Source organism: Fusarium fujikuroi, chromosome FFUJ_chr01 (genome assembly GCF_900079805.1).
Source record: "Fusarium fujikuroi IMI 58289 draft genome, chromosome FFUJ_chr01".
Lineage (NCBI taxonomy): Eukaryota > Fungi > Ascomycota > Sordariomycetes > Hypocreales > Nectriaceae > Fusarium > Fusarium fujikuroi.
The window spans coordinates 1691899-1704330 of record NC_036622.1 but is presented as its reverse complement, the minus strand read 5'-3'; the positions used below and the strand labels follow the sequence as shown (position 1 = coordinate 1704330).

At 34.5% G+C, this 12432-nt stretch overlaps 2 protein-coding genes; both read left to right on the top strand.

The window, feature by feature from the left end:
- Positions 1 to 9611: 9611 nt before the first annotated feature.
- FFUJ_01562 (probable ATP phosphoribosyltransferase) lies at positions 9612 to 10796 on the top strand (the record flags this gene model as incomplete). XM_023577328.1 has 2 exons in its annotated part: positions 9612 to 10359; positions 10426 to 10796. The coding sequence occupies 2 exons, from the start codon at positions 9612 to 9614 to the stop codon at positions 10794 to 10796; spliced, it is 1119 nt and encodes a 372-aa protein (XP_023424019.1).
- Positions 10797 to 11622: 826 nt separating this feature from the next.
- On the top strand, positions 11623 to 12238 carry FFUJ_01563 (uncharacterized protein; the record flags this gene model as incomplete). XM_023577317.1 has 2 exons in its annotated part: positions 11623 to 11685; positions 11846 to 12238. 2 exons carry the CDS (start codon positions 11623 to 11625, stop codon positions 12236 to 12238), a joined length of 456 nt encoding a protein of 151 aa, XP_023424018.1.
- Positions 12239 to 12432: the final 194 nt, after the last annotated feature.

Genomic DNA, 12432 nt, shown 5'->3' with positions numbered 1-12432 from the left:
GAAAGCGCCAGGAGGCGAAGCCACCAAAAGGAGAGGCCGACGATACAAAGTGAGGTAAGGTAGGAAGGATGTAAGTGAAGCAGAGCAAAGCAAAGCAAAGTCAGTTAGGTACCTTAAGCGCTGGATCGTCGACGTCGCGCGGGCGGCGGCAGGTGGAGAACCCAGAAGCCCGGCTGAAGGTAAAGTGTAAATTGATGGAAAGCTTGAGGTGGAGCTGGAGTTTTAGCTCCCAAGTGGCGCGGCCCGGGAGCGCTAAAAGGGTTTCGATTCCCTGGCTCGGCTCCGTTATCCCAGGACTTATTGCCGTAATGCGTCCCAAGCTCATGAACTCTGATCTCCACGATAATTTCAGTTCTATCCCGACGCAGTGGTTAAGGTATGGTATAGCATATCTAGGCGCCCCCGAGAATTAGACAGAAATATCATAGAGGGCTTGGACCGAACCAACCGGTAGCTGAGGCAGCTTAGCGAGCAAGAGAAGCCAAGATCTGCGACTCCTCTGCTCTGGACTGGGCTGGGTGAGCTGGGCTGAACTGGACAAAGACTTTGTTGCGGTTGAGACCTTGACTGAGACCTTGACTGAGACTCGACAAGGACTGGGCCATCGGGGTTTATCAAGCAGGCGTCAGCAAAGAGACGGAAAAAAGAAACATGACAGGAAAAAGGACCTGGGTAGCACACCTCCAAGAGAGTGTAACACAAGGTGAATGGACCGGCAAACATCCGCGAAGGCGAGGAAAACAAAGGTGCATATGAATGAACGCAAGCCACATGATACCACAATCGCAGACAGTACCTAATGTAACACATGCTGAGCGAGCACACCATCTTATTCAAGTTGCTCGGAAAATGTTGTTTCGGTCAGCACCACAGCCAGCCACATTGCTCGCTGAATGACATGACTGCATCGCCGTGTAATAAATAATCGTGTTGGGGTTGCTTCGCTTTGTTTCCAGACTCTCTACCAGATGGAGAAACTACCTTGATTAATTCCTTGCCCTCGGACCCGCAATGTCTTGATCAAAGGCTTTGTTCAACGCTTACAATTTCTTGTGTCTCGCCTGATAACGGCTCGACCACCTATTGTTCGTCTGATTGCTGCCGATCCGGTCTAACTTCGGATGGAGTCTCAACCGCATGATACACGGTACAAATCCAGGGCACAAGACATTTTGTTGTTGGTCAATTGTAACGACAAAACGTTTACAAGAGCCCAATTGGGAAGTGATTACAGAAAGGCATTGCGGTTACCAACAGGCTAAGTTTGATTGGCAAAGTCAATTGAAAGTCTCATGTTTTCAATAAATACATTTTCGGGTACACATTGCTTCAGCATATTCTGAAAACAAAGGCCTCGATTCGTAACTTGAAATGCTCAATATTGGATATGGACTTCAGAAAACATCCACATCCAGTGGATGTATGACTCCATTCAGCACCGTGTTATCTGCGTGTCTCCTAATTGGTGGGCCTGTCAACATCTTTCCCCCGATGGTCGGTCTGTGCAAGTGTTGATTTGGCTATGAGGTACCTGACCAGAGCCCCAATCACAATGCCCCAGCGTATGAAATGATGCATGCTGGTGCCACAGTCAAACACACGAAGCCCCGCCATCGTCTTGAAGCCCCGCAGTCGGAGTCATTAGCAGCCACCACAGACAATACAGTAGGGGGCAAAAAGTATGAAGACCCCTTGAGGTACCGAAAGGGGCGTCTAACCGGAACGGGAGATTATCGCGATGCCGCTTTAAGCTTGTATTTTCGACCTTTCAAAGTGACTGTAAACAGGCTCAATACTTTGTGTACCAACCCTCTGCGGCAATTATAGCTGTAACGCGGTTTAGCATTGTATTGCAAAGGTTCTTTAATACTGTATCTTAGAGACTATCCCAAGCTTCCATTGCAGCTAAGACTAGGGCATATTACATAGCAACTGTATCCTCTGCGTGAGTCAGTTCCGGATGTAATCGATATATCTCTGCCTTCATTAGCACCTACAGATTCTCTATAGGGTTCAAATCAGGCAAATACGGCAGCCAAGTTATCAGCTCGACCCAGAGCTCTTCCAGGAGGGCTTTAACGATCCAGGCGGTGTGTATAGACGCGTTATCATACATAAAGATATCGCCGGCTTAGAGAAACCAAGGCAAGATATATTAGATTAGGAGAATGAAATAATCGCTTGTATTTAGGTAAAACCTCAGTAAGATGCCAGAAGTTAAGGGATTTAAATATAGAATTTCCCCTCTTCTAAAAAAAGGAATATATATAAGTTTTTAAATAATTAAGAGTCTTATTTATAAGAAAAACTACTATAAGTATAACCAAAAAGGAAAGCCTAATACTTACTAAAGATATTTAAAATAATAACTAATTAAATAATTAGGCTTAAATCTAGTAATAAATAGATTAGCTAATATAAGGCCTTAAAGGTTAAATTAAAAAATAAAGATTTATAGGCCTATATTAACCTAATAGCATTTAATAAGCCTACCCTTAAGGTAGTTATATTTATACCCCCTAATATATTAGCAGTAAAATAGTAAAGTGCTATAGTTATTTAAGCAGTAATTACTATAGAAGTATTATTTTCTTTAATATAAGAAATAGTTATATAAGAAGTTAATTCTTTAGTTATTAAACTAGATAGAAATTATATTAAATATAAAATATAGACTTAATAAATACTATATTTTATAGAGAAAGATTACTAAATAGTTACTATAATAAAGGCAATATATAAGATATATTTAAAGAACTATAAGGACTTAAAGAGAAAGATATCTATTATTTAAGATTAAATATTAAATACAGTAAATAAAGGGATTATAAGGTATTATTTTTTAGAAGATAATACTTTAATAGAATAGATTTAATTTCTTTATAATAAGTTTTCCTTAATATAAATAAAGCAGAAGTAAGAGGCTTATTAAGTATATAGAGAAGTCTTAATAAAACCTATATATTATAGATATATAACCTATAAAGGAGTAAGTAATTAGCTTAAATAATAAAAGACCTTAATTAATAAAGCCTAAAATATAGGCCTATAAGAGGCTAAAGAGGCAGATTAGTAGTTTCTTAATCTTATTATAGCTTTAAGATTAACCCTACTAAAGTTATAGGTAAATGTCTATAGTATTACCTAAATAAATTATATTTAGTTTAATACCCTATCTATTAGTATAATAGCAGTAGATATTTAATTAGTATTAATATTACAGCTAAATATATAGAAAGCTAAAGTAAGCTATAAAGCCTTTTTAGTTAAATAAGGGAAAGAGGCTAGAGAAAACTAAAATACCTTAAGAAAGCCTAGATAAAAGGAGCAAAAAGGAAAGAAGTATCTTTACTAAAAACCTAGTAAAAATAAGGCAGGAAGATATAAAGTATATAGATTAAGGCATACCCTATTAAACTGCTTTTATACTTTTTTTAAAAAGGCCTATATTAAATTTAAATTAGTATAGGCTCTTACTAATTAGACATAAAGAAAGATAAAAAAAATAAAAAAGGTATAGCTAATTAAGTTAAAAAGCTAAAACTAAAAGAAGTAGCCTAACTATATCTAGTTAGCTTTATTTAGCTAAGTATAGGCCTAATAGTAGCTAACTATTACCTCTTAAATAAAAGTATATTATTAAATTTAAAAGTAATTATATATATATTTAAGGATATAAAGTAAATAAAAAACCTTAAAGCAGTAGCCCTTAAGGACTTCTTTTAGTTAAAAGTAATATAAATCCTAATAGAGAGATATAGTAAAATATAAATTAAACTTAAGTTAAGTAATAGTATATTAAGAATACTATAACTTTATAATATAGCCTTATATATTATATTAGCTATAAACCTAATATTATTTATTAAGTTAAGAAAATAAGGAATTTAGTAGGATATAAGCCTAAAAAATAATTATCTATAGTATTTAGATAGAAGTAAACTTAATAAGGTCTTAAAGATTAAAGGGTAATAAATACTTAAATATAAGTATTTTCCTTAAGACCTAAAATTAATATAAGCTAGATTAATAGTAAATATACTTCCTATCCCTTTAAAATAGTATATATATATAATATAGACTAAAAGAAAGCCATTAAGAGGTAATACCTTAATATAGCACTTAAGGTTAGGCTATTTAAGGCCAAAGGCTCTTTAATGCCTAGTTATATTTATAAAAGAAGTATAAATAAAGTTAAAGATTTTAATAGAAATACAGTAAATAACTATAGTTAACTGTAATATATATAAAGTAATAAAAGCTTACTAATTAATATACTATACTTCTTAAGAGTTAATTTAAGTTATAAGTCTAGGAGATTAAATAGCTATAGATTTCTACTTTATATTATTAGGATATATAGGCTATAGTTTAATATAGATATTTATAGATAGAGTATTAAGGTTTACTTAAAACTATTATATAATTAATTAAATAACCCTTACTATCCTCTTAGCACTAAAAGGCTTCTTAAATATAATAGAAATATAGTACTTTAAGAAAATAAAGGTAATTAAATATAATAATAAGATTATAATAACTTACCTATAAGTATATATTAAGATAGTTTAGTAAGGAATATAATATAAATTATCTGCTTTAAATATATAGGCTTAAAATAATAGTGTAGAAAGAGTAGTTATAGTTATTATCTAGAAAAGTAAGGTAATAAAGGCAGATATAAAAATTCTAAAATACCTCTAGCCTAAATTAATAAAGGCAGCTACCTATCTTTATAACTATATGCCATTAGTTTAAAGATAGTATAAGTTACTATATAAGATATTTTACTTAAAGTATATAATTAAGTAGTTAGTAAAACCAGACCTATTATACCTTAAAGTATATAGATATAAAGCGTTTATATTAATAAAGGATATATAACTGTAATATAATAGATTATATTATTAAACCTCTAAAAGGTAGATTAAATATTTAATAAGATATATATTAAGTAATTCCTATAGGATCTAGAACTTATTAAATAAGGAGGTATTCTTAATGCAGGATATTACCTTTAATAAATATTAGTACTTTAATAGAAATATAGCAACCCTTTAAAATAACCTATAGGCTAAAAACCTAATAGTAATAAAGAAATAAATTAAGGAATTAATCTTATTTTAATAAACTTAACTTAATTTATAGTAAATATATTTAGTAAATAAAAAACTAAATAAAATTACTAATAAAAATATAGAATTTATAAGCCCTAAAGCTAATAACTTAATAAAGATAGGCAAGAAATTAGAACTATATATCTAGTTTAGATTTAAGCTATTATTAATACCTCTAGAATTACCTCTATTAGGTTTTTTCTATATAATAGAAAATAACCTAAAAGTAAAGAGAGGTAATAAGCTAGTAAATAAAACCCTTATTAAGATATAAGTAAGAAATTATATTTTATTTAATATAATATTCCTAATAGGGATACTATAGCATAAAATATATATAGATATCTAATAGAAGACTTAAGGTTATAAGAGTTAAGAGAGTCTAGCTAGCTTTAAGAACTTATTAAAAAGAGGGAGCTTACTTTAGCCTTTAAACCAATCTAATATAGGAAAGCAGGAGGCCTAAAGGGATAGGATAAGCTCTATATTAAGCAAGGAAAAGAGGCCTTATATTAATATATATTAAAAGCTCCTAAAGAGGCTCCCTAGCTTATATATTAATATAAAGAGTTATCTATACTAAAATATAATCTAGAAGGCAGAAAAAGCTTATTTAGAGAGCTATAAACTCTTTTAATTATAGATAGAAGTAGCTAAAACTATAGTAAAGAGTTATTAAATACTTAGATATTATTAAGTATATATCTATAAGTTAAATAAATATAAAAGATTCCTAAAAATTAAGGTAAGATTAATAGTTTAGAGAGACTAATAGGTAAAGAATAGCTAAGATATATATATAGCTATATTAATTAGAATATCTTTTAGGGTTTTAATAGTAATTATAACTAGATTTAACTATAAGATACTTTAATATAATGCAGTTAATATATTTATATAATTAATATTAAATAAAGATATATATATAGAAATACTAATAGGTTACTAAAAACCTAATATAATCTTTAAGCTATAAAAGGTATTATATAGACTCTAAAGATTACCTTTTTTATAGTAAAAATACTTTAAGAAAGGTCTATTATATATAGGATTTTACTAAGTACTTAGTAAGGACTATTATTAAATTTAAGGCAATATAGTATTTTTCTTCTATATAGATAACTATATCCTCTATTACCTAAAGGAATAAAAAGAAAAGGCAAAAGATTTAATAAAGAAGTTATAAGAGATATATTATATTAAAGGAGGTAAGACCCTATAATAGTTTTTAGGCATTAAGGTCATAAGGGATAGACTAAACTGTTACCTATAGCTCTCTTAAGCTATATATATTAATAAAATGTAATAATTACTTCTAAACCCTCTATTAAGATATAAAGCAGTTATCTTAATAGTATAAGAAGAGTTATTACTATATACTAAATTATTAAGCCTAAAAAGTATAAATAGTTACTAATAGAAAGTAGGTATTATTATATATACTGCAGTAATAACTTGCCTAGATATTGCCTTTATAGCTAGCTAATTAGTAAGATTTAACTAAAACCTAAAATTATAATATTATAAAGTAGCAGATAGAGTATTATAATATCTTACCTAAACTAAAGACTTAGCCCTTTAATTTAAAAGTAATAATAACTCTTTAGTTAATAAGTTATTAATAGCCTTAAATATAAGCTTTATTAATAACTTAATAAACTATTAAAGCTTATAGGCCTTTACTATATAACTATTTAAAGAAGTAATAAGCTAGTAAGTAAATAAATAAGATACTGTAATTATATTTACTATTAAGGCAGAATTACTTGCCTTATTATAAGTAGCTAAAGAGGCTATCTTTATAAGCCAGCTTATATCCTTATTATAAATCAATCTAGAAGATAAGATCCTTTAGTAAGGCCCTGCTAAGCCACTAAAGGTAACTATTTAATATAATAACTTATAAACTATTTAATTAATTAAAGAGAAATTAGTTAAGCTATATATAAAGCTATAATATATATAGATCTATAACTATTAGCTAAAATAAAAAGTAATAAATAAGACAGTAAATATAATATATACCCTATTAACTTAATTAATAGCTAATAGCCTAATTAAAAACCTTATTAATAAGAAATTCTAAAATTTTCTTAAGTAATTAAAGCTTACTAAGATTACAGTAATTAAATAGTAAATAGAAATTATTTTAAATTAAATTATATAATAAAATAAATACCTAAAAGATTTAATTTAAATTTATTACCTCTAAAAAACCATTAAAATATAAAAGGGGTAAAGCCCTAGTAAATGCTTATATAACTAACGCTAACTATATAATAAAGACTAAAGAACTAAAAACCCCTAGCTAAATTACTTAAAGGTATAAAAAGGCTTAGTAGTGCCTTAATAATAGGCAGGAGTAAACTAGCTAAAATAACTAATAGAAGCAATACTAATAAAAGTAACTAAAACGTTAGAAATAGGATTATCTAAATACTTATTAAGTAAAGTATAAAAAGCTAGTTTGGCTTTAAATATAGATAGGAGTTTATTATAAATCCCCTTACCTTTAATAGAAATATCTTTATAAATATCTAAATAAAGGATTGCTAAATAAAGGCAGGTTACAGTAAAGATATTATAGGCATAAAGAGGCATTATAGAGGTAACCTAAGCAGATACTTCCTTAAGAATAAGTTTAATACTACCCTAAAAACAGATTAGCTAAAAAGTTAAAAAAGCCTTAATAAAAAATATATAGAAATAAGGCACTAAAGTGCCTAAAGGTCCTAAAGGGATATAATATCTTAAGACTAAATTATAGTAACTAGAGTGCTGCTATTACTAAAGGTAAGGTTATATATATAGTTAGTAATTACTTACTAAGCCATACTATAAGACTTAATTACAATATAGGCCTATTAGACCTAAATAAAATTAAGTTTTTTATTAGTAAAACAATCCTAAAGGCACTTAATTGCCAGATAGTAAGCCTAAATTGCACTAAAGTATTTATAAGAAACTGGTAAAATATTAATAAAGACCTAATAATTAAAGTAGAGAAATATATATAGAGCTATACTTTTTTTAGTTATTAATATAAAAAATATAATACTTTAGTAAGAGGCTAGTATAATATTAAAGAGAGAGATTGCAGTAAATATTATAGATATAATAAAAATATAAAATCTTATTAAGAAATTAATTAATTAGTTAAACCTTTAGATTATAAATAAACTTTTAGAAAATATTTATATAAAAGTTAATATAAAATATAGTAATAAAATTATTAAAAATTATAACTAAAGAATTTTAAAGATAAGTAAATAAAATATTAATAAGAGCTTACTAAAAATTAATAATTTTAATAAGGCAGAAAAATATAAATACTAAAATCTAGTTATTAAGATAATATAAATATAAATTACCTTATAATAGTCTATTAATATCTTACTAAAGTAATATAATATAATACTTAAATCTTTAAAACTAGTATATTACTATTAGAATTATTATATATTAAAGAGAGGTATTAAATTAGGAGAATGAAATAATTACTTATATTTAGGTAAAACCTCGGCAAGATGCCGGAAGTTGAGGGATTTAGATACAGAATTTCCCCTCTTCTAGAAGAAGGAATATACACAAGCTTTCGAACAAGATATAGGAATAAAGATAATATATGCCAATAGCGTTGACGTTGCCAACAAGAGGCACTAACGGCATACGAGAATCGTGACTAAAGGCAGCCTAGAACATCTGCCGAACGGCGCCTTGCCTCCTTGCCTCCCTTACATCTTATATGCAAAGAGCTTTATAAGGCAATAAGAAGGTCTAAATAGGTCTTAAGCCCTAACCGCGGCGCACTATACACTTATCACTCCATTTCACATGCCTCTAATTGATGCCCTGATATGTTATGGCCTATTAGAGCCTCTTGCGAGCCTGTAGCAGCGTTAGAGCGACTCGTTTTTTCTGCATCCATTTTCTCTTGTTTATCTTACATAAAAGGTATTAAAGAGACCGTAATTTAACTGCATTATCAACAGAATCAAGTAAATCTCGCATAGTTATATGTAGATTAATCGTGATGGCATTATAAATTTGATCTCATTACTCTTCTATAAGCTTACATGGCGCGCCCGATTGAGGCAGAGAAAAATTTTCCTCTCCCTATTATGCCTTGCGGCAGCATGTCGTTTTAATCGTTCTAAGGGGAATATAGGGAAACTGCTTCTGAATTTAACGGTAGGAATAACCTTATTTCTTTAATTTGCATATTCGAGACCGTAATGAAGGCGAAAGCTCTTTGCCGCGCGGCATCGCGATCTGTTTTTTGGTGTTATGATATATGTGAAAAAGCGGCGTTGAAAACGCGGTCTCAATCGGGCTAGTCAGGGAGGAGCTACTTAGGGGGTCTTCATACTTTTTGGCCCCCACTGTAATATATTCCCCGACTGCCTTACCTTGCTGTGTGATTTACCTAATTCAAACTACCTATACCTAGTCCAAGGGAAGAAGAATTGCATTGTAGCACTTCTGTAGCCAGCCATGGATCTCGTCAACAGGTTGGTCCGCCCCGATGCTACCTTCGCACCGTCAAAATCGCCCCTCAATCCCACCTTCTATGTGGTCGCTGATTCAAAATCCCCTCCAGTCTCGAAGGCCGTCTTCTTTTTGCTGTGCCCAAGAGTGAGTCGTCCCATGTCCTTCCAATCCACATTCTTATGCTCATTCATCATAGAGGGCCGTCTCAATGCTGCCACACTGAACCTCCTCGAGGGCGCCGACGTCCAATTCCGTCGTGAGAACCGTCTCGATATCGCTCTTGTCAAGAATCTCCCTATTGCCCTGATCTTCCTCCCCGCCGCCGACATTCCCACGTTCGTTGGCGAGGGTCGTTGCGACCTCGGTATCACCGGATGGGACCAAGTCCAGGAGCATGATGCCTCGGTCCGTGCCTATAATCGCTTGCGACGCAGCTCTATTGATCTGTCGTCATCCGACGATAAGGTTGCTGGCTCTGATATGGTTATGGAATTGGGCTTCGGCAGCTGCAAGCTTCAGGTCCAGGTCCCCGAGAAGGGCCAGTACAAGACCCCCGAGGATCTCATTGGAAAGACGATTGGGACGAGCTTCGTCAACCTGGCTGCCGACTATTTCCTGAAGCTTGAGCAGGGCGAGAATGTACAGGGAGAGCTTTCGCCTCGCAAGATGCGCACCAAGATTGTTGAGTTGAGTGGAAGTGTCGAGGCAGCATGTGCTCTTGGCGTTGCTGAGGGCATTGTCGACCTTGTTGGTATGTGGAAAACTCGAGGCCTGCTTCACCAATTGTGACGGACCATAACTAACGATCAACGCCTAGAATCTGGTGAGACCATGCGAGCTGCTGGGCTCAAGGCCATTGACACTGTTGTCGACTCTACCGCCGTGCTCATCAAGTCAAAGTCGCCATCCAATCCCGAGCTCATCGACCTCATCACCTCACGTATCCGTGGTGTTATCACCGCCAAGAGCTACGTCCTGTGCCAATACAATGTCGAGCGAAGCCGTCTGGCTGAGGCAACCAAGGTTACTCCTGGGAAGCGCTCAGCGACAGTTACCACCCTGGATGAGGAGGGCTGGGTTGCAGTCAGCTCCATGGTCGAGAAGAAGAAGATTGCTCTGGTTATGGACGAGCTGACCCGAATTGGTGCTCAGGACATCCTTGTCCTCGACATTCACAATGCGCGCTGAAAGGGGACACATGAGGGGTCAGGCAAGAAGGCGTTGATATGCATAGGCACCGGTAGGCGTGGGATTCATTGGCAAACGGCGCTCTGGAAAATCAATGGCTGGCTGGGTATCAGGCTAAAAGAGGGGGGTTGTAATGTATGGGCTGCTTGTAAGCGCCATGTCACCTCCGTTGTAATGAGATATCCCTATTGAAACTTCAATAACCATTCCCCGCCTTGAGGCGAAGATTGGAAATTGTGCCTGGCCGAATCCTACCGGGACCTAGACTTGGAGCTTGGGCGGGAATGATCGACGCCGCATACGTCGTATCACGATGAGGCTGAATGATTTGAGATGGTGGCTTGGCAGAAGGACTGAAGATGATTGTGCTGGAGGCTGGACAACATGTTATATGGCTCAGATGGTACATGCGAACCGTAGGAAAAGCTCATTTGTCAGAATTTGAACTGACGGACAAAAAAAAAAAAAGAAGTCTTTTTCTCGATCCAAAGTAGAGCCTCCCCGCAACAATTACAGGAATAATTACTTAACAATGATGATTGACGTTGGTGATCGGGAGCTTCGGGAATCCTGCGGGCATCGATTAGCTAGCAACCTCCACGCGATGACCTCACTAGGGCGGCTACGTAAGTGAGCCACAACCAATTCATAAGCTCTTTGTCTGAGTCTGATTCCCTTGTTCAGGTGGGCCCATGAATCAAATACCATCAACGACCTAGAAACGAAGTGTTTGGGACATATGTTTGCTATAAACTTGAACTCACATCCACCGTCAGAAATCCCCCAAAACTCGTCATAGTACACTACCATATTCATTCTCCCCATCATGGCCAAATTTGGTCCCCAGCCTGAGAATGCTGGTAATAACCAGCCCTCTACTCTCTATTCCGTAGGTTACTCCCCGCCCCGACGTTATCTGTGGTCATTGCCAAAGAAGACTGGAAGGGTCTTGTCTTGTCTTATATTCTCTTTGTTTCAAAGTCTCATGATATCAACGAATAAGGTCGTATTCTCTGCTCGTCGCAATAACACTGACACAGGTGTTTTAGCTCATCATGACGCCTGTCAACATAACCGTCTTCCTCTTCTCACTCCTCCTGGTCGACTTTCGCCATACTGCTAGCCGCAACAACTTCTACGGTACCGGTAACTCGCAAGCGAAATGGGTACCCCGATGGTTCCTCCAGCCATACCAACACATTGGCCATAGGGATCATGATGCCCATGGTCGTTGGCACTATCACAGCAAGCAGAAGAAGCTCATGAAGATGGAAGCAGACGAAGCGTTTCAGATGCGGTCTTCCATGCTCATGTTCATGGCTGTGGCATTGGCTCTGGCTACGAGTGCTGCCTGGTTCTTGACGAGTCGTCTATATTGCAGTGTCGCTTCTCTTGTCGAGCCTCATACCGCGAATCATACTATTCCGCCTACGGGTCCGTGAATATGACAGGGTGGAGAGAAGGCGGATGATACCTGAATCTCCGCCAAGTTCTAGAGACCCTGTCTATTTCGCGGGGTGGTATCAACCGTTGACTCCAGACAAGGACCTTAGCACCGTCACCTAACAATTTTCCCTCCAACTGACATGTGTCTCCATCGATCTGGCTTCTTGTTTTCTCTTCAACGGGAAAGAGG